Source organism: Lepisma saccharinum, chromosome 19, assembly GCF_977018435.1.
Source record: "Lepisma saccharinum chromosome 19, izLepSacc3.1, whole genome shotgun sequence".
Lineage (NCBI taxonomy): Eukaryota > Metazoa > Arthropoda > Insecta > Zygentoma > Lepismatidae > Lepisma > Lepisma saccharinum.
Genome location: NC_139247.1, coordinates 42,713,720 through 42,741,255, shown reverse-complemented (window position 1 = coordinate 42,741,255; position 27,536 = coordinate 42,713,720). Strand labels below are relative to the sequence as shown.

Sequence of the window (27,536 nt, the reverse complement as noted above, 5' to 3'; positions counted from 1 at the left end):
GAGTTACTGTACATAACGCAATGGACTATATTAGTGTGGCGTCACATTGCGTTCAAGCAAGCCCGTCACGTGTTGCTCCGGCATCCGACCCAGGAACCGTAGCCAATAGGAGCCGTCGATGAGGTAACGTGAGGCTGCTGTGTTCCCAACAGATATTACAACAGAGAACGGCAGTGCTGCTACAACCAAGTGAAGAAACGAGTGCGAGAGAATGGGGCTACATGGAGAGTGGTAACGTGACTGCAGCGTTTGCGTTTCGCCCATTTCTACCTTGTACCTTAGATTCTCCAGACAGCCAGCACCTGGATTAGTCTTTCATGCTCACAAGTGGATAATTGTTTATCGTCAGGTCCGTATTCTATCCAAGTTGCGTATTGTTTCATTTCAATACGGAACTTGGACCCTATTTAAACTGATTCTGAAAAAAGGTCCCTGGACCGTATTTAAATTGATCAGGAAAAAAGGTTCCTGGGCCGAATTGAAATACTTTATAGATAAAAAAGGTTCTTTACGGTCCAGAACCCATTTACGCTTGCTGATTTTCTCTCCTGGACCGGAATTAAATTTATTTAAAATTCCTGAACCTTTAACAACCCTGCAGGTCCAGTCCCGATTCGCCTACCGGTGGACAAACACTCACTCACTACAAACCTATGTAATGCTGAAAATATAGAACATTTACTTTTATTTCAAGTTTCTTCCGGACGTCACCACGGAAAGTTAGACCCATCCATAGAACTTTGGCATTTCTTCTTGCAGTTTTCATTGCCTGTCAGAGAACACGCCTACTCATCTACTGAAAGCGCAGTGGAACAAAGGAACGCTGTTTGTAATGGTATGCATGTGAATAGATCATTTCATGCGTCTCACTTCCCTTGTGCTGCACAGCGCCGTCTCCTATATTCGACCTTGCCTCAGTCCCTCGCTCACCCAGGCTATATTTATCTCTGGGTCGGGAACGCAGCCAGGCAGCTAGACAGTAGTCACTTCCTTATTGTGGAACGGGAAGGACGATACATTCAACTTCATCCGAATTGGCTTCAAATAAATTTTGAGCGGGTTAAGTTTAAATGTTAAATATAAATAATATATATATATATATATATATATATATATATATAGTATAATATAAATATAAATGTTTGAACAAAGTAGGGTGTCTACCCAAATAACAAATCCAAAATTCTTGACTTTTTCATATTTTTTTTTCGATTTTCTCAGCCTTTATTCATTCGACCCCTCCTTGGGTAAAGTTGGAAATTAGCAATTAAGAATATAAATATTTATTTCATGAAAATACCCTACCTAAGATGAAAACTGATGCTATATTTAACAAAGACTAGCTATGTTCTAGCATCTGGACTCGCAGCCAGTATGATTGATGTGGGGCTCAGGTTGGCTGTCGTCCCTATATATATATATATACTTGTGGTTGTCTCATCTTACCGCCATTCATCCTCAACTTCCAGATTAGCCAAAGGGGCCGAAATTAAAAGTAAAATAAACTCAATCAATCAATCAGTCATTGTGATAGCAAAAAATCTTGACCACGAGTATAATTTCTTGACTTCTTGACCTACTTCTTTACTTTTTCTTGACTTTCATGATTTTCTTCACTGGTAGATAAGGCGTATTTAAGGGGGTCCAGGTGGTCCGGACCCTCCCCCCCGAAAGATTTACCAAGTACTAAAGTTAAAATAAAATAATGAAAATATATGGTTATTTATTTCCTATGAACTTGGAAGGAATGGGTTATTATTATATTTATTTATTACAATTATTATATTTTGATCATACTACTTTGAAGGGCAGTGCCAAATAAGATTTATGCACACTACTACCCATAATAATATGCAGAAAATATTAATCAGGAACTTACTTTTCGTGAACTGGATCTAACATCCTTTTTTAAATTATTCAATAAATATTCAATTTTTTATCCATTTGACATTAATTCCCTTGTTCTTATACAAATTGTGGCGATCTTAAGTACACTCAAGCTAGATAATAAATATATATGATGTGATATATATATAATTATAACATTTTTAGTGGGTAATAATAAAAATGCAATATTAATAAATTTACATATTTAATTGATATTTAATTTAATTATGACTTAATTATTTTAATTTTAACACTTATATTATTATTATTTCGACACTTGGTTTGGACTCCCCCAAATATATTTCTAGATAAGTGCCTGCTGGTGGACACCCTGAACAGCATACCTAGGCTGTTCGGGGGAGAAATTACTAAAGTCGAAAAAATTTATTATGCTTATTCTCATAATAGCAAACGCTTTTCCTGGCGGTACACAGCTGTAGGCCCTTCCGAGAGGGGCAAGGAAGGTATTTTTTTCCAGGTGAAGGGGAAACAAGGCACATTTTCCCCAATGATAGTGTTGTTCCCTCAAAAACATTGCTTAAATTTGAATTTACCATGTTTGTGCAATAATTAACACATATGAAGGGCCAGGGGGAAAAACGATGAATGTTCATTCGAGACAATTTGCCAGGAAATGAAAAACAAAGTATTTCTTTCCATAAGAACGTTAATATATGCCAAAATAATAATGCGTTTTTCAGGCACTTCTCATCGTTTCCCACCCAAGGCCGTTCTCATTCTTATAGTACAGCTTCTGAACTATCAGATGGCGTTGCGATCTCAAAATGGGCGAAAAATCGACATTCATCGTTTTTCCCCCTGGCCCTTCATATTATTGTGGCTGAAATGAAATTAAATGGGTGAAATATATAATTTTTGGTTGACTTTCATTTTCCAGGGGGCACCCCCCCCCTTGCCCACCTGGCGGCGATTGGGTGCCAAAACCGGGCAAAGATAGTATATTTCGCTTTTTTTTTTATTTCGATGTATTTTACTTCGCCTTTTGTGCCACTTTTGGCTAATTTGCGAAGATGGGGATGAGTGATGATATGAAGAAATTGATGAATTGACACTCACAAACATCCATGCCCAGGCCAGGATTCGAACCCGCGACCCCTGGCGTCGTAGTACATCATGTCTGCAATGTTTGACAGTGATTTTTTTTCTTCTTTGAAGAAAAGTTCTAGTTACTCTTCAAGTTGGTTTGTTATTGTGTTCCAAGAAGAAGAAGAAGCACTGGCAAGCATTGCAGACATGATGTATACATGTAGGAGGATCACTGTTTAGAATCTTTACACATGCCCAATATTAATTTAGACTGATAATATTTTCGATAATTGATTCACTGTAATTTAGACGAAAGGAACAGAAAATCACAGTTTGTGACTTATGTGCCTTTTCCCGAACAACCTATACAGTGGCGGCGATTAGGGGGAGCAGATGCCCCCCCCCCCAACTTCTCACCACTTTTGCCCCCGCTCTATGCTAAACCTTATCTACAAAAGGGAAATCACATCGCGCTATTTCACACACATAATTTCATTTCAGCCACAATAATATGTGATAATTATGGCACAAACATGGTAAATTCAAATTTAAGCAATGTTTTTGAGGAAACAACACTATTATTGTTTCCCCCTGGAAAAAAAAATACCTTCCTTGCCCCTCCCTGGAAAAATCCTGCGGACATCAATGCAAGGAGCACTAACAAGTATGAGGAGAGTGGTGACATTCTTAATTTTTTAAGAACATATGTTTTGAAATTTGACAATAAAGTTCACAAATGTATCATTTATCAAAGAAGTTTGGTAGGCCTCATAAAAAGCCTAAAGACTGAGGCAGAATAATGGCATAATTCTTAGCATGAAAATAACAAGCTCTTTTCGGTTAAGAAAAAGTCACACTTTCATTCTTAAACTGTACATATTTTAATCATGTCGGATTGCCCATATGTTCTGGGATGCTTCAATCTGAACTGCAACTTGTAAACCATCAGTGGGCCACAAGGCACTGACCAGTTTCAAGTCTGGAACTGATTGGGTCCCTTTAAAAAGTTCGTTCAAAAGAGTCAGGACATATGAGAGAAAGTTGTAGTTTCCAAGGTTGGGTTCGCAATTACCCTTCCAGGTAATTGTTACTGGTGTTCAGGTAGCAAGTGTTCGCAATTAGGGCGACACCGTCTCTTTACCCTTCGGTAAAGACGTTCTAAACTATTTTGCTTACTCTTGGTACATGTTGCACGCATCATCTGCTCTTCGCTTGCGGCTATTTTCGTCTTCTCCTTCATTTCTACCCTTCCTCCTCTCACCCTTAAACGTTTTGAGTTTCACCCTCCTGAAAGTCTTGAAGGGTGTGAGCATTTTGCCCACTTGTACGCATCGTGGGTATTTTTAAACATTCCTTTAAGGTTGCCTTACACCCTAGACAATGCATGAGAATTGTCTTCTTCAAGTCTATGTTGGGGTATTTGTCAGTATTATCTCTAGAACCAGCCGGCAGAAGATATTCAGACTTTGCCCGAGAACTGAGAACAGATGTTTCTAGAGAACTATTGTTTGAAATGTTCATTTACTGCATCACTATATTCCTGGCAAAGCAAGGTCTTATCCACCATCCCTACTCGTGGGCATCGGGACCGGGGTTGAACGGATCCGTCGATCCCCCCTTGAAATTGGCATCGTTCATTTCTACTTACAAAAAAGTAAAACGTTCATTATTTTTATTGTTCATATCAGAAATAATGATCATTTAGTTAGTATTCAAACAGAATAACCAAATAAAAAAATGCATTGGATTGAAAAAAATTGAGTGAAAAATACACGAACAGGTTCCCCAGGAAATAACAGCATTCATTTCAAGTTACAAACAATCAGAAAGCTTGTTATTTTTATTACTCATATATTAATAAAGTTCAAATAGCTAGTATTCGAACAGAATAACGAAGAAAAATGCGTTAAATCGAAAAACTTTATTGTAGAACATTCTAGTTGTTCTCATATTCTACCATTTAAACCAAGGAATAAATTGTTTCAGTGCTTTCAACCAAAAATTATAGTTTTATGTGAGGTCACACAACATAAACGCTATAACTAGAATTTCCCATTGACTTTTAAAGCTTTTTCTTGAACGAGGTGTCTCAAAGTTAATAACAAAAGAGAATAACTATGCATTTCATCTGTAACTGTATTGATTTGATTTATTTTACTTCGCTTTTCTGCTACTTTTGTCTAAACGCGAATATTAGGAAGAGTGATATGATATTCATGAAGGGACACACGAAGAACATTAATGTCCAGGTCGGGATTCGAACCCGGGACCACAATAACTGTATGAACAGTTGTACTTGGTATTCACTTATCTAGTGAGTCGATAATAATTTGGAATAAAATTGGTTTATTTTTATTAATTGTTTCGTAATAATAACCATGAGCATGATAATAATTATTGTTATAATTTATACTATAAGTTTTATTAATGGCCTGACCTCCCCCTCCCCTTCAACTTCTGGCGACGCCCGTAGTCTCGCTGGTGCTTCCCCGCAATCCTTTACATCTGCAGCCTGTTCGATCAACTGCAGTGGCGACTGACGCATGAAGATAGGTATCGTGATATCCTCTTTAAGAGCTGACGTCACTGCCCTTCGTGACGTAGCCGCCGCGATGGGATTTGATTTTCGGGACGAATCGCTTTTCCCATGCCTTTGGACCTCGCTCAAGGTTGTCTGACTTGCAGAAAGATTTGAGTTCAAGACCCAATGTGAGGAGATCTGATACAAGTAGACAGGGTTCGAAATCCTGGGGGGACGGGGGGATTTCCCCCCCACCAACAATCATGGACTCAAAAATCCTCCCACCAAAAATTTCCGCGGGGGGGGGAGTTTTTGTTACAACAAACAAAAGATAAGCAATTACTTTTAATTCCAAATATACTGTAGTAAGAATAATATCGAAAACATACACAAATTAGTGTAGTTGTGAGTGTTCAATGCTTTTACTCTCTCAAGAGATCATTAACAAATCTACATCAATACGCACAATAAAAGTAAACCAAGAATGCAAAACAATAATATCAATAATAATAATTGATTTATATTAACGTAAAGCAAAAACTAAATAAAAAATTACACATGATAAAACCACTTCAACTATTTCACAATTTATTAACATATTTAACCAGTTACTAAAGGACGTAGTATGCTACTTTATAATATCTGATATACATAAAAGTAACAAATTTATTCCTTTGTGTGTAATTAATAATAATACTATTTTAATTACTAATTTAGTAATTTAATTTATTTTTACATTTAATAACATTATAAATATGTATATCGTATAATTTATATGTATGTTTGTGGGGGAGGGGGGTTGTAGATTAAGATCTTTCTCCCCCCACCAGATTTAAATGATTTCGCACCCTGCAAGTAGAAGCCTGCCACCGTGGCAAAGTGGCCATGTGACCATAGGTGCCTTGTTCGAATCGTGGTTAAGGCATGGTTACATCATCCATTTCATATCTTCATCCTCGTCGTTGCAATTAACCTCAGCGGCGCTGCGACGCCAAGGGTCCCGGGTTCGAATCCTGGTCGGGCTTGGTTGTTTGTGAATGTCCATTCATCAATTTCATCACTCATCCCCATCTTCGCAAATTAGCCAAGAGGCACAAAACGCGAAGTAAAATAAACTAAATCAAATCAAAATCAAATTAACCTCAGCGGTAAAAGAGCGACGTAGAATAACAGGAACAGAAGGGACGTAAGGAAGGAGTGAATATTTCATTACAAATGCGTATTTGCTTCCACGTCGTTAGCCTCCCTGATGACGTAATGGTGCCGTCGTCGGCTTGTAATCAAGTGGTCCCGGGTTCGATTATTATTTTCATTTTTATTTTTTTTATTTAGCGTCGCTTTTCTGCCACTTTCGGCTAATCGCGACAATCAAGATGAGTGTTGATATGATGAAATTTTTGAAGGGACGCTCACAAAGAACACCCATGCATCCTAGCATGATGACTACTCCGCCAAGGACAGTGGCATGCCCAAGGGTGGGTTGGTGGGGGTTATAACCCCCCCTTTTGGTCCAGTTAAAAAAAAACGTCAAAGGTAGGAAAATATAGCAAAATAAGGACTGACTACTTAAAAAATGTACACATGACCCCTCCCTTTCGAAAATCCTGGGCACGCCACTGGCCACGGACTCAGTTCCCGGGTTCGATACCAGGCTGAGGCACATAATCGTTCAGATCCCAATTTAACCTGTAGGTATACCGTCCCGATTAGCCGATCTCTGCATAAAGCAGACCTGAAACAAAACCTCAAGCTAAGCTTCCAGCATGTGAAAGTACATTTTGGATCAGTGGCGTGTGGTGACACCCTTGAGGAAGTAGTTCCTGAAAAATTAAGAAAGTCAAGAATCCATCTTAAGTTATACCGGAATCCAGAGTATATTTAAGCAGTTGCTATTTGAAGGTGAAAAGTACCCTTCCCTCTGTCATTACAAACTCATTAGTCACATTTTCATAAAATCTATCCTTTGCTTTTAATGCAAATGATATTTTTTTCAATCGATCACAACTGATTCATAGTACGTTATTCTTTTGTTTGCAATCATAGTTATGCGTGCCTTTTGTGTGCTTCCAAAATTTTAAATTATATATAATAATAATAATAACCCGTGCGGTATCAGCCCGTGAGGGCTAGTGCCTTCCTATCGACTGCCGGCCTCGCTCCAATCGGAGCTGGGATATCATCAATCAATCAATATCAATATGTTTATTCATCATTAAGCATTACAATAATGCAATAGATGTCGTCATTGGCACAAATATAAAACATAATTCAAGAATAGTATAAACATACAAATATAGACATAATACAAGAATAGTATAAACATACAAATATAGACATAATACAAGAATAGTATAAACATACAAATATAGACATAATACAAGAATAGTATAAACATACAAATATAGACATAATACAAGAATAGTATAAACATACAAATATAGACATAATACAAGAATAGTATAAACATACAAATATAAGACAATACAAGAATAGTATAAACATACAAATATAGACATAACAAGAATAGTATAAACATACAAATATAGACATAATACAAGAATAGTATAAACATACAAATATAAGACATAATACAAGAATAGTATAAACATACAAATATAAGACATAATACAAGAATAGTATAAACATACAAATATAAGACATAATAAAAGAATAGCACATATATCTAAATATAAAACTTAATACAAGAATAGCATAAACAAGCCTACATAAATAATAAATATATAGGGTGAGTATGCAGAGGACAGTATTACATGTATTAAGAGTTCTAGAAATTTAAATCTTCTTTTGAGTGCAGATTAAATTCATCTATTGAGTAGAAAACCTTTTCTCTTAGCCACTCTTGCAGCACCCTTCTAAATTTTTCAAGGGGTGGATCCAACCAGTTATGGGGCGACATGCGGTCAGCACGACGAACCTTCAGTCGTTGTAGGTTTTGAATGACCGGGTTACGCTATTGATTCGTAGGTCCCCAATTTTCTCAACGATGGTGGGTGGGCACAGGTCCCATACACGGGCCGAAATTTCATGAAGGATGAGGAGACTGGAACCTGCGCCATTCATCTGTCACAACGCTGGCAACGGCAATTCTACGATTAAAAAGGACCCGTGCATGGATATTTTACCGTACAGTGTGCAACACTGCGGTAGCTACAGCAGCAGCCCTTGAAGGCACTGCCATTGCATTTGAGCCCCTAACAAATGGTGGAAAAATTATCCTTGTTAGAAGCCAACTTCTGCAGGCACGTATTTAGAAATATATTTGTGTGTGGGGGGAGGGGTCCGAGACAACTGTCTCAGAAATATTTAAATTAATGCATTAATATTATCTATTCATAATAATAAATAAACAAATTAATAATATTGTTATTATTATTACATGAATAGGCAAAAACACGGCTTAAGAATAGAGATATAACAGCACGTATTCATAATCTAACTTACGATTATACCGCGTTTGTTAGAACCTGTCCCGTTTCCCGCGATAGCGATCGCTCGGCAGTTTCGGTGCCAATGAGAAACGAGGAAAAAATCGTCTGCTGGGCAGCGAGAAGCGAATGGAAGCCAGGAGAGAGGCGCTTACGTAGACGCTGTTGCGACGTTGCGTATTTTAATTGGCTGCCTGGCTTTGACTTTTCCCAGCTCGGAGAAAAGCCAGCGATCAGCTAGCGCGGGAACCGGGACAGGTTCTAACAAACGCGGTATAGTTAAGATCGCAAAAATGTGCATAGTTCCTGGCAAGGAACTTCATTTCAAAAAGATAAAGAATTGAATATTTATTGAATATCAAAAAAAAAGTTAAATCCAGCGGACGAAAAATAACGTCTTTGAATAATATTTTATGCATATTGAATCGGCAGGTTTAAGAAGGAAATAAGTCCAAAAAGTAAATTTGTGGGAAATAAAGAAAAACTGTCAAATAAGTCTGGGATCCATTTCCTTCTTACACCTTACGTTGATTTCAGAGTTCTTTATCTTCCTCTAGGGATGGCTTTTTATATATTTCTTCACACTCACGTGTAGAGCGACGCTTTCCGATGGTGTCGAGTACAAAAGGTTATTTTGCCATTTCTTGGTCTTCATTCCCTTCTTAAACCTGCCGATTCAATTAGTAGTATGCGTAAACGTTATTTGGTATTATCATTCGAAGTGTATGATCCCAGTTTAATCCTTGCATTCCAATAAGTTCGGTGAAAATAAATAACCCTGAATCATAAAAGAAATGCTAAACAAGTTTACTTTCATTATTTAATTTATCGTATGTACTTGGTAAGTTTTTCGGGAGGTTCGTACCCCTTCCCCTCCTCTAAATACGCCCTTGTCTTATGGGACGGTTTAAGGTCACCTTTTCCAATTTTCATGTTCGACTTCCCCTGGCCGGGATGTTGAGTGAAATTCGCAGATGTTTTGTCAACTGTCCACGAGATGGTATGGAGTGTTTCCACCTGGAAAAAAAGAACTGGGAATTCCACAAGTTAATTATTTTCAGGTGATTTAAAATAAAAAAATAGAAAAAAGATAATGTTAGAAAAAAAGGAGATCAGCACTGCAGATTTTGCTGCGCTGGAGTGCACGTGCATGTATATAAGATCTATAGTGCTGTAATCAGTGATGTGCCGTAGACTATAAGTTTACGTCTACATGCGTTGTCTACACGTAATCTACGCGTAGATTACATTGGCTTATAGTTTACATAGACTACGTAGTGCATTAAAATTAATTTTCAAGGGTTTCAAGAAAGGAAAGTGACATTTTCAACTACTATATTGGTTCCTAACGAAATGAAAAGAATCGTATTTAGAACAAAATTTCTCTACTCTTCTATTATCAAGTATGGAAGAAGATAAATAGTATGCAAAAAACAACAACAGACGGCAGTCGTGAGGCAAGTGTGGTCATTTTCCCATAAAACACTAGAATATTTCCTATATTAGGTTTCTTCCTAGGTAAAAATTGTTCGAATTTGGAAGAAAGAGTATGAAAAGATCTCCTCACATATCAGCAACTGATACGCAGTATAATTTTATTTTAATTTCATGACGCCCTTTGCTAAGTTATCACCTTTCGCCATGTTGTTTACATAGATTACGTAATCTACGTGTATAAAATAGTCTACGTGTAAAATGTAGACTATTGTTGTTTACGCGTAGACGAACATCACTGGCTGTAATTTAGAATATTTCTGTACATAACACTGTAAATACGGTTTAAAAAATATATAAAATTTTAGTAGATCTTCGAATGTAGATTTAACTAGCAGCATATACGTACAATTCGGACAAAATTAAAATTGGAAGTTGTGTTTATTTTTTTTAAGAGTATATAAAACATATTTGCTGAACCTGTTGTTCTAGTCGAGTGAGTTGAGATGCTGCCCACGATGTATCCCCACAGGTTTGGAGTTCGAGTCCCAATAAGAGCATAGTGTTTCCTCACGTTTGCTCTTCCATTACGAACTTACAGAATAAGAAAGAGACATTATATAAACAAGAAATCAACTACTTTATAATTTTGCACGCCCAGAAGATATGTTACGTAGAAATTTAGTTCGGACAAGACTTGAATCTGAAATTGAAACTTAACTGAACATCCCCATGTTAAAATGTAGTTTAGTGTGTCTTACCAATACACAGTGATATATGAAAATGAAATGAATGAATAGGGCTCTCTTAAACCAAGGCAAGGATACCTGAAACCAAGATAAGAACGAGACTGGAGTGTCTGAAACAGACATGAGAACGAAACAAGAGTCGCTAAAACCGACACGAGAACGATACAGGGATCACTAAATCCAAGACGAGAAAGAGACAGGGGTCACTAAAACCGAGAACAAGACAGAGGTCCATAAAAACTAGCCGAGAACGAGACAGAGGTTTATGAAACCGAGACAAAGCCCTAAAACCGAAACGAGAGCATGGCAAGGGCCCCTAAAACCGAGAAGAGAACGAGATAGGTGTCTAAAACCGAGACGAAAACGAGACACGGGTCACTAAAACCAAGACGAGAACAACACAGGGGTCACTAAATCAGAGACAAGAACGAGATAGACGTCTTTAACATCTATACGAAACCGAGAATGGGGAGTGAACGAATACGAGACAGATTTTCTCTTTCGTGAGACCAGGTGAGACTTTGCTTAGTCTTGTCTCGTCTCGGTAACCATACGCAGATTAATGGGACTTCATTCATTCATGGCATTTTGAAATAAGTTATATTTTCTGTAATTTATTGTAAAACTTATTGTGGATATTTCAATTTATTGGTAAAAGTGATATATAAGTTTTGCCCTATGCAAACAACAATGCCAGAGAGCACTAAATTAGTCACTAGTGAAGGTGAATGCTTGTCTAAGAATTTTCAGCAAAAGAGTTTGTGTGGAATGTTCAAGAAAAGCAAGTTTATTTCAAGATAATGTGGAGCTCGATTATCCAGATGATGGATATCCTGATAATCTGTGATATGCAGGAAATTGTTTTCTTACTGGTATCCGGATAATCGTTTAACTTGATAGATGACAGAATATCAACAGATATCTATATGTTGTGTAGTCGAATATCCATATGAACCAACGAAGTGCATATGCATATGATAAAACAGTGGGACAGGGTTGTTTTTTGTATCATGTGTGATTTAGCATTTCCAGCTTGAGGGCGAATGACAGATCCCGAAACCTCCAATCAACTACTGAGAAACTGACGTCATCTGAACCCAGCACCTATCCCTTGCCCTTTTCCTCATGTTCTATAGTGGTGATAGGCTCACTAGCTGGACACCTGCGGAAGAAGTTACAAAAATATCTACCAAGGAAATTTCATTGATAGATATTCAAATAAATATCCATGGTACCAAAAATCTGGATATTTCAAATGACAGGTATATGGATAAATATTTAGATATAAAATTAATGTACTGGTACTGTAGAACCAGAGATTGTTTATCTCTCAATTTCTTTGCAGGATATGGTCACATTGCTCCATCCACCAACACAGGCCGTGCCATTACCATCATCTATGCAATCTTTGGGATTCCCATGTTCCTTATTCTGTTGGCTGATTTTGGTAAGCTCTTCACACGAGGTATAAAGTTTCTGTGGGCCTTCGTCCGTCGCCTCTACTACACCGGAAGCTGCAAGAAGGTCCGAAGAACTGGCCAATTCCAGGTGAGAACATCTCTCAAAACTTTTCTCCAAGTAACGGACTTTTGATATCACATTATATCATAAGTTAGGTTTCACCACTAGAGCTGTTATTATAAAATGCATCTTGAAGCTTTCCTGGCGACGACAACATTTTTACATTAAGAATATGTATAAATAAGATTAGTCCTTCAGTCCAAGTCAACAAATACTCAGATATTATCTAACATAAACTGCACGTCTGATTTTTGAAAGTCAAAACGTTCAAAGCAGCTGTCTGGTGTGTGGCACGTGGTCAGTGTATAATGTCGGTGACGCTGTTTTCTGGCTTTCAAGATTGTAACCAATTTTGTATTTAAAAGATTTACCAAAAGCTAGCCTGATATAACATATTTTACTGTTCAGAAATAACTTCATTAGAGCCAATGAATGAATGCAGTGGAACCCTGATTTTGAGTGTGTTGATTTTACATTTTCCCTCCTTATACTTTCAATCTTTTAAAAGAATTAAATTTAGTGAACTCAAACACATCTGATGAAGATTGTCTTGGGCTATAGACCAGGTGAGTTGTGGAAAGGATTCCAAGCATTTGAGAGCTAACGTTACTCTCATCTTCTACCCTGAAGATGAGAGAGTTAATGCAATATGCTTATGTATTATAATACATAATATTTGATAACTTTAATCTGACACTTATACTTCCCTACCTTCATTAATAAGTAAATATGTTGCATTTTAACAGTATTATTGCATGTTTTATTATAATTATGTGAGTTACGGGGAACATTAAGTTGCATTCTGTTATGAGCATGAAGAATGGCAAAAAAATTAAATACAAATAACATATTCACTTTTGCATGGCACTGTGATTTTAAAAGGTAAGAAATCTGATTTTATGTAATGAAAAGAACAAAGCTTTGATGATCTGGCTCTTTGAATAATTATGGCAGTAGAATGTTAAAACATAGACACATTGTAACCAATTCTGGTGAGTTATATTTTGTATATTGCTGCTATGATTTATATGTAATCTTAGTAAGAGCATAACGTTATTGTCAATTAAATACATTTACACAAAAATATCTAGCGTTAACCAGGAATAAATTAACCAGCATGACTAATATCCTGAAATAACCAAATCCCAATAAAAATTAAAAATACCAATATTATAAGGGCAGACAAATATGTTTGAAATCTTTCTTTAACTAATTCTGCAAAAAAATTGTTCAAGTTTATACTTAGTTGATAAGGGGAAAGTTTACATCTTAATGTAATGACACCAAGTTATTTAACCTTGAGCCTCAATAAATAATATACACAAGTCCTTAGGGCTCGAAATGGAAATTTTCGTAAAACTGATGTTACTATGATGTTGCCTCTTCTTTTTCTATGATTACTACAGCAATTAGATTACTGACTAGTGAAATGATATGCTGTATTACAATTATTAATAGTTAATAATAAAATATTTACATAAACATCAGATAATATAAATTACAATAGACATAAGCCTTCTAGAATTTTCTCCCCATTTTAAAATTTAAACCGTTGGAAATCATGAATGGTAATCAGGTCGCCCAACTGGGGAAAAAATTTTGCCCACTTTCCACCATTAGGTTATCCAGGGAAAATATCAAAGATTAAAGTATGAAAGAAAAATAATGATCATAAAAATAGTATCCAAATTTGTGTAAAGATCTTATGCAGGAGGATATCTCCATCAGAACAATCCAATCCACAAAATATGACAAATAATAATAATTAGAAAACAAAAAAGTAAGAAACCAAACCAGAAGGAAAAAAGAGATGAAAGACTAAGCTCTGCTAAGTCCCCTTGCAGCAACATCCCATCTCCATATACAAGGGAGTTTACGTGAATGCTGTAATATATACTATTAAAGAGTATTAACAATTTAGTTCACACTTAAAATGGAAAATTTAGTGAAATATCAAAAAAAAAAATCAAAAAAAATCAAAAAAAAATCTAATGAACCGAAATGGTTTGTTGCCATTTCTGATGAGATGGATTTCAGATTTTCATGCACTGGAATGTTGTTCCGGTCTGCTCCAGTCTATTTTGAGCCCTGCACGTCTGAGAACTGGAAATAGATTCACAAACTATTTGTTTATACTTCCAATTCCTTTTCATTACAAATTAATGAGCAAATCAATACATATACTGATGTATTTTTACACTTAGTTTCACTTATAGGATATGCATTAAGTGTTTTAAAAAATAAATTTACTATGTTTAATTGTGTTCATGTTTGTGAAGTACAAGGTATAAACATTAATAATTAATTTCATAGTGTAAAAGATTTATATGATGATATAGTTTTGACCATTTTTTCTTATGTCCTCATATTGATTGCAATCAGGTGATTTTTATATTTAAAAATTGCTAATAATGTGCAAAACAATAATGATTGTTTTAATCATGTCATAATTTTTGAAAATCAAAGGAAAGTTAATTATTTTAGATTCTATATTTATGAATGCATGAATCCTCAATGTTGTTAATGTTAAAATGATTTTTGGTAAGTAGTGAATCATAAGAGGATATGATTGAAGTCTGTTCAAAGCTTTTGTATCATATGTGACATGATTCAGTTTACTACAATGCAAACAATGCTCTTTCTCTTATCATGCATCCATTCTGCAGTTTTTCTTGCACTTTATGCATATTTTTCTGATACATTTTGGTACATTTTTTAAAAATTTCATAATTTCTTCATGCATAAGCTGAGCTTCAATTGAGGATGATAGAAAGTATTACAATTATTATGGAAAGTACTTTCAGGGGAGACAATGATCACTTATGAACAATTATTCGCAATGTAACATTATTTATTGCATGTAGTTTTAAGGTGCATTCCACAATGCATGTTCAATAATTTATTGTCTGAAAGAAAACCCATCAGAAATTCAGAAGAATGGGAATCAGAGTAGGTTGGCAATGGCTCTTAAGGAATATACATAATTGATAATTAAAAATAAGGTAATATTTAGGAGACAGAAATGCACTGAAAAGCAATGTTCTCAATCCACAATCTGTCCTGAAAGTATAAGTAATGCACCAGATAAGTGAGGAAATATTTTCACAGATGACCTTACTTTGTCAATCGGGGCTTTCCTCAGAGCACAGCAGTGGTTGAACAATTAGTTTTTGGTTACTTTCTTGCTTAAAAAGAGTAGTGTTGCCTACTGAAGTTAAGAATATCCAAAATGTGTGTCATTGTCCACTGTACATAGTAAACAATTATAGTTATAATTTGACATGCTTTTCATGATGCCTATTATAATAGGTGCATCAAAAACCTCATTGACTAAACCAATTTCTACTAATGCATAAATTTGCAGCTAGTGCTAAAAATTGGTAATTAAAGATAATAATATCAAATTGGTTTCTATATACCCACTCCATACAAAAATTCCATATGTAATTGCTGACACACGATTCACAATTTGCCAACCTCTGTGATAGAGTGATTATCACAGCATGCTATGATGCCAGAGTTCCTGGGTTTGAATCCTGGCCTGACCATCTTTCATCAAGTTTATCATATCATCCTCATCATCCCGATTAGCTAAAAGTGGCAAAAAAGCAATGCAAAATAATAAAAATCAAACAAATCACTATTTTGTAGTCATTCGTGGATAGACCAAAAAAAGATTCAATTAAAGTGAAACAATATGAGAAAAATTTCACAACATATTACAGCAACACTTCGTCAATTTACCAGATAGCCAGCCCCATGGCAGAGTGGTTAGCACATCATGCTACAATGCCAGGGGTCCCAGGTTTTAATCTTGGCCTGGGCATGGATGTTTGTGAGTGTCCATTCATCAATTTCATCATATCATCACGCATCTCCATCTTCTCAAATTAGCCAAGAGTGGCACAGAAAGTGACGTAAAATAAAGCAAATTAATCAGTTAATCAAAAAATCTATTTGCCAGACTGCACTGACACACTGAGGTAAGCCCTGTTGAGAAATCAGGACCATCTCTGAGTACAGTTTTGTATGTCATGATTTTGATACACTCCTTTTATTGAGCATTTATGTAGATTACAGTTCGCATGTTACTCTCTGCTAGCGCTTGGTTTTTTTGGCATGTTTCTCTGCTTCTTCCCACCATAGGAGGTCATGAAAGGCGTACAACTGGTCTATGACTTCGCCACATTTCAGCGTCGTCCAAGCCAAATAACTGGGGAGGATGTCAACAAACAGGAACCAATCGGTGAAGAAACAGCACAGGCAGAGACCCTTCTGCCTCCCCCCATACAACCTCCCATACAATCCCTGATGCAACCCATTGTAGACGGACAGCATCTGGCGGCACCTGTCACTCCTGGAATAATGCAGGAGCCGCAAACTCCTGCCATAAGTTCATATTCCATCGATGATGAATTTAACCTGCCAATTTCCGTTGCCATCACCATTTTGCTGGGCTATATCTTCGTTGGGGCTACCATCTACTTCAGCTGGGAAGAGTGGAGTTTCTTCGAGTCTTTCTACTTTGTCTTCATCTCCATGTCTACAATTGGATTTGGTGACTATGTTCCTCAGGTAAACACTTTAAATAATTTTCTCTAGCAAATAGTCTATTCAGATAGTCTATTTTTTTTATAACAAATAATATGCTAAGACTTTCAGAAATTTCCATCAAGAATTGGTGATACTTATATGTTATTATTCACAAGTTTACATAAGCTGGTGTACTAGTTAATCCTTAAAAATGCAATAGAATTATTCTTCGAAAGAGTGAAATAAAAAGAAAAGCTATAATGAACATTAACAACAGCACATAAAAGTGAAAAGTATGTATTATATTAAGTAAAATGTATTATTCAATGATCAAACTTCTGAGAAATATGTGAGCATAATAAAAGGTTTAAAGAAAAACAGAAAATGCAGTACAGAATTCTGAAGAGGAAATTACCTGATGTTCTGAAAAAACACTAGAGTGTGATGATACAGGTGGTGGACATTGAAACTGAAACCCACGGAAAACAGACACTGCCAGTACAGCAGCAACACTTCTGAGGAAGGACCAATAGCGATCCTCCACAGTGGTGAGACGGATTTGCAGCCATTCCTCCTGAAGCACACGGATGAGTTTGTGGCATGTTGCTGGTGGAGGGAAACATCGCCGCACGCGATTCTTAAAAAAAAAACAATAAGTTGGGTGACCATACGTCCCGTTTTGACCGGGACAGTCCTGGGGCTGAAAAAAAGGCCTGTTATGATTTGGACCTTCAAGAGTGAGGGAAAGTAGAGGTCATTGGACCTTGTAGGGTATCTGCCTGTTCGGAGGCTTTCGGCTGTTCTCAGCACCGGCAGAGACCAGAGGGATTCACACCATTCTGCGATGAGCTGAAGCTTCTAACACCATTGCCTTCAATTGGAAACTTGACGAGAGGGTTCGGAGCAAGGGGTAGTACTGTGGCCTCATTTCAATGTGCTAAGATTAGCGAATCTCTTATGTATCTCGAGCTGTTTCATGCTGTCATTTGGCATATTTCGTACAGATATCAGAGAATTCTGACTACTTTTTTTACATCTTCTCTAAAATATTTAAAATGCAATATTTTTATTATTTTGCTTGGTCATCACTGCATCTCCCGATCACCGGATGCCTCGGATCTGAGCTAAGCCGATTAGAAGCATCTACAGAAAGTATGGACCTGGAAACTGCATCAAATCAAATCAAACTACCAAACAGTGTGCCACGAAATGATTTAGAAGGGAAGTAATAAATTAGAAATGGTGGTAGTCTATGAAGTAAAATATGAGGAATATATATAGAAGAAACAGAAGTCTCAGTGATAGAATTAGAAGGCATAGAAGAGACATGAAAATAAAAATCCATGAACAGCACTGAGTGAACATATGTTAAGCAATGACACAAAAGTAATGGTCTATAAATGAGAGAAAAAGAAAATGACATGGAGATGAAAAATAGGAGAAACAGAGCACACTTGCATATATATCCGTGGTGAAAAAGCCCGTGAGGGCCAGGGTCTACCTACGGACTTTTGTTTATCCAACTAGTTACATTGCGACATGTGGTCAGCACGATGAACTCCCGATTCGTAGCTCCCCAATTTTCCCGATATTGGTGAGTGGCCACTGGCCCCATACAGAGACTGAAATCTCACGAGAAAAGTTGTTAAGTTTACCTCAGGAGACTTGAACCTGCACATATCCTGTAGCTTGAGCCCAAAGCATGATGCCTTAGACCACATGGCCACGGTGCAGGACAACACACTTGCATTAACAGGGAAAGAAAATGAAAAGAATAAAGAGGAAACTGAGACAAAATGTGTAGCGTTGTTAAAGAGGTGTGTTGAAAATTAAGTATTAAGTTTCCAGAATCATATCACATTATCTCATTTAATGGATAGCTACAGTTTGTCATACCACATAAGGCAGAAGGTGGATGACAGTTCTAGCAGGAAGGGAGTAGGTTACACGGAATGCAGGAAAAACAAGCATATCCAGCAGGGTGGAAAGACCCGTTTCCATGGGAATGGGGACTGGAGAGGAGCATACACTGAATTGTTTTATTAGTGTTCAGTGGGGTTGTGTATATCTAGGTAGTGTTGGCTTAAGAAAGTTCTGGGGAATCTGAAACTAATATGTGATCATGATGGGATAAAAGCCACTACAAAAGTAAAGTTTATTGTCGTCTTTGGTAATATACTGGGGAGCCATGGTGGTTTAGTTGTTAGGGAGTCTGACTGCCATGCGGGAGACCCAGATTCGATTCCTGGGGTGTGTGATCTAAGGTCGGAATTTTTCTGGCTTTGTCCCCACATAAAGCGGCTCCAGGGCTCACCAGTCTCAAATCAATTGGTACCTGGGGGCAACCCTGGGGCAACCCTGGGGCATAAAGATGCCGGAGCATTGTGCTGATCACATCACCTCCAAAATGAATGGCTGAGATCAAGAATGTGCGGGGCCCTACCCGCACATCCCCTAAATGTGCCTTATAGCACAGTACTATATGCACAGGGAACTTTACCTACCTTACCTTGGTAATATACAACACTGGTTATGTGAGCTTTCAAGAAGAATATTGATATAATGCTTTTTCCCCACAGAAAATTAGGTGCACTTGAACTTACAGGCTATTTCTGATATTGGGGGTAAAAATTTGGAATGAATGAATTCTGGGAATGTTAACTTATAAATCGTTATGAGAAGCAGAGGGACGTAACTCCAATTTATCAAATTTACAGGAGAAACAATGTATTCTTATATGTCTGACTCTTAAAAAAGAGTCAGTTAATTGGAGATACGTGATTCCACCTTACTGCTAAGCAGTGGCGTGCCCAGAATTTAAGAAGGGGGTTAAGTGTGCTTTTTTAGTAGGCATCCCTCATTTTGCCATCTATTCTTGCATCTGGTGTTCTTTTTTTTAGGAATACTGGGCAAAAGGGGGGTTATAACCCCCACCACCCCCCCCTTTAGGCACGCCACTGCTGCTAAGGATTAGAAGTCGAGTTATGTCGATCTTATTCCGAATAGAGCTCTTCAGAGCAGTTTATTTAAACAGAACTGAAAACTGCATTCCTCTGGTTCTCATACAACAAAATGTGACTTTTATCATTTACTCTCATTGGCTGATTGAATGTTTATTGTAATTGTGAGTACTGTTAGTGATAAGAATGTAAATTACATATAAATAGAATAAATTAAGCTTTCTGTAATATATTGTTGATATGCATATGAGTTCAGAGCACAAGTACTCCATTCAAGACAGTTTTGAGAAAAAGGCACATTTAAATAACTTAGTACTATGTTTAGCTGTTGGAGAAAGAATTTGAAATTTAGGAGATACTTTCTTCTAGCATTGAAATGTTCTAAGTTCACAGTTCCAAGTTTTACATGTAACTCAATTTCCACAAAAAATGGAGTAAGCTACTTGTGCTCTGAATCCCTCATATATACTACAACATATCTTTAAAGGAAAATAACAATTAGAGAGTTCAGATATTTGACAAAATATATATATTGTGTTGGGACAAAGATCTGATGGGACGAAAATCTTCTATAATTAATAATTTTTAATTTTGAGAAGCAAATAATTCATTTGTGTCATGTATTGCACATTTTTAACCAGAATAATATTTTTTTGTAAAGACAGGCAGCCAATAATCTAGCTAACAGTTGAATATAATTTATTTGTAAATTATTCTAACATACAACACTTTATATTAGGTTTAATACAAGACTTCTTAATTTTTTATTGGTATATTAGTTTCAAGTTCTGAACTAATTATGATGAAACATGTGCTTATCTAACCTACTTAAAATTCAGAAAACAGTTTATTTTGTTTTCTTAATTATTGATTTCCTAGTGATTAGCTAGAACTTTTGACGCCAATGATGCTGTAAATTTTTCAACTAAAAGTTGAATATAAACACAGTACATTTTCTCTCACTTACATAACAAAAACATTTTTTATAGCATTTTTGGTAACATTTGTATTTTTTCTTTATTACGTTTCATGCATCCGTACCTTGTAAAACAAGTTGCGTAGCGTAAGTAGCTTTGGTGTTATCCTTGTCTGACCATTTTCATATTCTTCTGTTATTGTCACCTGTATTTTCATTGTGACTAGTAGTTTATGTGGCTTCATAGGCTTTTGAAAGGAACATCAATTTCTCACAAAATATAGTTTGCAAACTGCTTCTGATTTAGCTGCTAAGCACGGAAAAGTATAATTTGGCAGCTTCTTTGTTCTTTAAGTGCCTTCCTAAGATCTACACACACACACACATTTTCAGGTTCTGTTTTCCTAGTCAACAACAATCCTTACTAGCTATGACCCTAACATACAGGGACGTCGGAACATATTTTGGAGTGGGGGGGGCTAGGTTTTCAAATCGGTCAACCAGAATTTACAATCTCTTCCCCATATATATAGTTATTGAAAATATAAATATCCACAGTGGCTCATAAGAGATAAAAGGAGACAGAGGCTTCTATTAGGGATTATTTCATTACTTATAATTCCATTAAACTGTGCTTAATACAAGAAAACTGAAATATTATGTCTTACGATATGATAAATACAGCAAATCTCCATCCCTGCCTGGTACCCCATCTTCGCATGCAGTTGGCATGATGGTATTAAGGCATTCCTTTGTTTTAATGATTACTGACATAACTGAAAATGTGCTACTTTTAAAAGTGGATGAAGTATACGTGCAAACGTATTGAGAAAATCCATGTTTCTGAAACTTTCTGATCGATATGTTGTAAAGAAAGTTGCCCGCCCGTGTTCTCATTTACCATTTCATCATTTTAAAAATCGTAGAATAATTTTAACAAAGACGTCTTACTAAACAAGAATTACGTGAATGAAAAAGTTAGAAAGAAATAATAGATTTAGTTTATTTTACTTCACTTTCTGCCATTTTTGGCTAATCGCGAAAGCAGTTGATGAGATTGAGGCAATATGGTACCTTTTTTTTTTTTTTGTAGGCGCTATATTTTTAAAATTTTAACATGTAAGACATTTCTGCTTCTGAAAAGGTGTAAAAAAAAATGGTGCAAAAAAAAAACTATTCTTTCACCTTTTACTGATATTTGCATAATCTCGGACTGTTATTCAGAGATTGAGATTAAAAAATGAAACTCTCAGTAATTTTAGAACATATGCTAGGCTAAAGTGTTCCAGTGAAAACTTTCAAATGTAGTGCATGGTTGGAGAGGGCCGAGGTATCAAATATGGGTCAAGTCGCCACGCCAAGCCAACAACTTTAAAATTATACAGCGTATGCTTTTAGAAGGAACATGAGTTCGGCCAATACCCAGCCAGTGCTACTGCGCTGTTGCCAAATTAACTGCTAGCGCAAGGGAAGTACAGAAGATTCACGATATGTCCATTATTTTGATAATGCATGCACAGTATATATGAGTACAGTGAAATAATATAGTGAATATTTCTACACAGGATTATAATATCACATCACTGTAGCATATACGAGAAACCCATACCTGAAAGAAGTTTGAAGGTATTTATTCATCACCGCTCTTGTCGTCTTCCTCAGTCTCCATGTCACTGATTTCACTCATTTCCGAGTCACTCTCCTGGAGGTTAATGATTAGATTTTGCACCTTGGTGCCTGTACTACTGGTGCTAGGTTTCGAGAGTGACATTATTTAAAACAAAAAGAACACACACTATTGCACGAAAGGGCTGTATTTAATCTTTTCACAAACTGTTCTTCGTGGTGCACAAGTGAACGAAAAGCGAATAATTTTACACTGGCCATGCTATGAAATGCTGAACTCAAACTGACCCAGACTTTTAATGTTCAAGAACGCCCAGAACAATGAAGGGTTATTGTTTATATCGAGACGAATTTAATACCCACAGTTTTCCCTAGACACAACAACTCAGCCGCATCAACACGGTGGCAACGAAAAAAATAGGCAGAAGGAAATGAAAGGTGATGTTTCCCTTGTTTCTTCAAGGAACGGTAACTCGGGCTGTAGGCGACGGATATTCATGGGACTTGGACAGTCAAGTTCAAAATGTTTTGCCCCATCTTATGATGAACCTTAAAGTGGCGAGTTTTATGAAAACTTCTTGCACACAAGAAAAATACAGAACATGGCTTTTAACTTCCGCGCCACAGTCTCCTAACTGTACAACGTTGCACTCCTGCCATTGGCTGATCGCTACACACACCCTCTGCATGGCCCCGCCCGATATCGCTTCTAAAAGCGTGCGTCGTATAGATATTTTGATCTGTAATTATCATAGCAGCTAGGTACCTGGTATTGCATTTCAATTTAATCAGTCTTAACTTTACAAGACTGGAGGCGTCAGTGGCGACTATCCCCCTCTCACCCCCAAGAGGTCTAAACTATCGGTCATGTCTCGACCTTGCCACCTGAAATAAACAATTATTACTCCCAACATAAAAATAAATAAGAATAATACATAAATAATAAGAATAAATTGTGTTACCTCTCTCTGAGGTCTAAAACTAAGTCATCAGTCCTGAACATGATGTTTAAAACAAATACTAAACTTTCAAGGAATGAAAGATCCTCCCTTCCCACGAGAGGAGGTGGTTCATACACTCCAAAGTTTGCAGCATTAAAACCCAAAAGGGCAGATGGTATATCGAGACGATACTTGTCTGTCTCTAGTCTCGTCTTTTTCTGCCCTTTCACACAGAAAATATAAATTACTAAAAAAAACGTAAGGAGAGAAGTAAAACTTACCTGTCATTTGATTCTATACCAGGCGACTAAGGGTAGTACAGTGATCTTCCAACGCGACCTTGCAGTCGGTGTACTTTCTGAAAATGATTTACACGTACATGTGCACAGTTCACTTGCTGCGGAAAGAAATCCAAACTCATCACTACAATTTCCAGAGTAAATGCCGAAACACGCCTTCTGCAGTTGTTCTACTCTGAACAATAATTGTGTTGTCTGACCAAGTCTAAATTTGGAAAGGTAAGGGGAGATTAGCCTAGACTTGAATTTCCAAAAACTTGCAAGGTACGCCTTTTCTATAGTTGATGACCTTTTTCACAGCAAGGGGTCCTTAAAGAAAGCTCGTGTTCGGAAAGTGCACCGGAAGATTTAAAGTTAAGCTGTCCTCTGTCCCTCTACCCTGATGCATTGTTATATATGAGCTTCTAAGAAAAACTGAAAACAGAAGCAGCGAATTCCTTCGGGGATACTTGATTTGGAGAGACCTGACTGCGAAGTTACGTGCTTCTTGCTTTTAACAGAAACTTAAGTGAACGTTCACAAATCTAGTGCTAAAATATTTTCCCAAATATTCTTCAAAACCAAGATAAGTTGAAATAGATGTAGTCTCATTTTTAGGGAGTGACTGGGGTTGGGGGTGTGGTGGGGAGGGGAGCAAAAATACAACCTTGTCCCTCCCTTGTGGTTTCTTCACATCAGGCAATAACGAAAGCATTTGTGGATACAAGTGGAACAACCAACGAAGGAACGTTTGTTTCTTGGCCATTTAGATTTATTAAAAGTTTACTGTTTGTTTTAAACGTCATGTTCAGGGCTTATGGCTTAGTTTTAGATCTCAGAAAGAGGTAACACCATTTATTCATATGTTCACGTGTGAGTTTTTTTTACCCGTGCATATAGCACCATGAAGACACATTTACGAAATGTGGGGTAAGGCTCACACATTCTTGATCTCTAACATTTTGGAGGTGATTTGATCAGCACCACACTCCAGCTGCCTTTACTCCCAGGTACCTATTCATTTGAGGCTGGAGGAGCCCCGGAGCTGCTTTATGCTGGGAAAAACTGGAATATTCTGACCTTAGATCACCCACCCTGGGAATTGAACCCGGCTCTCCACGTGACAGTCACACACCCTACAGACTAAACCTCCGCATCCTCTCGCATTCATCTCGAATTTTTTTCACCTTGAACTTTTAAGCTAGAAGGCTCAAGCTTCATCTCCCCCCACCCCCCCTTTCCTGTTCGGAGTCCTTGTATCCATGCAATGTAGTTGTAGATGCAAAAGAATATATTTAAAATTAAGCTGTTCTCTGTCCCCTCCCTTCCCATCAGGTTACACTGGGTTTATTATTTCACACCGACCGCATCTGTACATACAAAACCTGGTAGATACAAAGGAAAACTGAAAACCGAAGATGCATATTCCTAGGGGGATAATTTCACCTTATGTTTGATTTATACTATCTTGCCCCCTCAATGATCAGTGGAAGGGCAAGTTGCCCCTATGCCCTCCCGGTTCCGACGTCCCTGCTAACGTAAACATAACAACTTTGTTTCGTAGAATTGCATACAATGTGTTACAGAATGTGTTGAAACCAGGCAAAATATAAATACTTTACAGAATACACATACTTAAACTACCCTGCGCAGACAACTAGGACTTCTTGGTTTCAGAAGTGCACTATTCTAAAATATACCTAAATATAATCAGAACACAAGGTGATAATGTAATATTGCAGAAGCAACCAGATCAAGATATTAATTCAATGTGTACTAAAATATGCTGTAAATGAAAACTGAAGACCAATTCGGCAACCAGAAAGGTACATTATGGGAACAAAAAATGTGATTTCAGAAGTACACATGCAAAATGAAATCTGTCGGAAAGATGACAAAACTTGATTCAGGAATGTAAAGACAGAATCTATTGCAATGTTGGAAAATGCATAATAGATTTATCCCCTTTACTTGTCTATAAACTATAATAAGCTTTTTCCTATGGTTCAAAGAACAAGAGAATAGGATAGCATAAGCATGTTAGCAGAGTGGGGGAGGGAGCAGGGGCTGAAGTGAAATAAAGTGTGATCTTTCAGAACTGTTTGCCCTCATCGAAGATTCATAGTAATCATTTCAAGCAATAAAATAGCTGAAATCTAATAATCACAATTAAAAATTAAATGTTCCTTGCCCTTAGGTTTCTTTCAAACTTCTGAGGATACAATTAATACAAAATCAACTTATTCGTGAGATTTTCTTTACCTCTTGCTTAGGTTTGCATATTTTTCTCTTGCAATAATGAAGTTTAATATCCTTTTCCAACTACTAATAAACTTATTGTTTGTTCCTTATTTCAAATTATTAGGCCAAAAATTTTAAAAATCCCTGAAGTAGAAAATAGTTTGTGCATTGCACTGTGCACAAGTATTTTTCACACAACAAAGTGATAATGTTGTGAAAGTAACTTAATACATGCAATTTCATTATTGTTCACTCTGCAAATATCAGAATTTTTTATTGTGACATTAATGTTCACTATATATATGTCTAGGTATATACATAATAACTAAAAAAAATCACATATTATGCTCGTATATATGAGGGGCCGAAATGTTAGGTAGAATAACTGTGAAACACAAAACGTTTATTCCACTTTCACCACATGTTAGTTTGATATCTAACACCTCAGTACATTATATTCAGTTGTGCAGTAATGAGAAGAACATAGGCTATTCAATCATGGTTATTTTAAAGTGGAGTAGCAGTGTTCAATAGAAATTCAACATGCCAGGGATCATTGCAAGGACTTCTAAATGCTAGTGGAGAGTCTACATTATCATACAGAACAGTGATAAGATGGGTAAAACTTTTAATGAGAGACATCAAAATTGATAGATTAGCGTCGGCCAGATCATCCCATGACATGCGAGTGTTGCTTTTTTCTTACTGGAGACGTATCTGCACTGTGAAATTTGCGAATTACCACATCAGCAAGGTTTCTCACTTACAACTGTACCATGATCCTTGACATTGATTTTTTATCCAATTTAGAAACGTCATTACATTATTAGACTAATGGGCAATGACAGATCACATTCTTCTCATTACTATGCAGCTGGGTGTAGTGCACACGGCATGTCCATTCACTGGGGTATGCCAGGTATCAAACTAACATGTGGTGTGAGTGGAATAAACATTTTATGTTTCATTGTGATTCTACAGATGTGTTGCCAACCCTCGTGTATATAAATATATTTGTTATTCAAGTTAATATAATACAGAAGCTCCACATGCAAACACGCTACAATAGATGTCAAGCCATGTTTGTGGGAAAAATTAAATATTTCTAATATTGTGAAAAGTGTGGATGTGAGTTGATAATCAAAACAAGTTTTAAGTTAAACTACCTAGAATATAAAATTGATTTTATTTGTCCACAGTAGAGGCATATTAATACTGCAATGAACTATTTTGTCCTTAGATATCACCAAATTTGTCAAAAATGATAATATACTCTTAAAATTTGCTAAATATGTTAAAATCGATAGAATGCAGTGACGTGCGGTGACGTCGACACTTGGGGTAGCAATTAGTGGTGTGCCCAATGGGTCATAACCCCCCCCCCCTCTTATGGCCCAGTATTCCTAAAAGAAGAATGTCAAATACAGGAAAAATTG

The 27,536-nt window shown here is 36.7% G+C and overlaps 2 protein-coding genes across 3 annotated transcripts in view; both read left to right on the top strand.

Annotated features, from left to right (window-relative positions):
• Nucleotides 1-27,536, top strand: part of LOC146002841 (CDK2-associated and cullin domain-containing protein 1-like) — a 190,038-nt gene that overhangs the window by 27,284 nt on the left and 135,218 nt on the right. The gene's annotated exons all lie outside the window — the stretch shown is intronic.
• LOC146002839 (potassium channel subfamily K member 18) overlaps nt 1-27,536 on the top strand; it is a 183,878-nt gene that overhangs the window by 143,863 nt on the left and 12,479 nt on the right. For both annotated transcript variants that reach the window (XM_083140813.1, XM_083140814.1), the window contains exons 2-3: nt 12,430-12,632; nt 16,752-17,180. In XM_083140813.1, the coding sequence (XP_082996939.1) occupies nt 12,430-12,632; nt 16,752-17,180 (632 nt within the window). The remainder of the gene's footprint in view (nt 1-12,429; nt 12,633-16,751; nt 17,181-27,536) is intronic.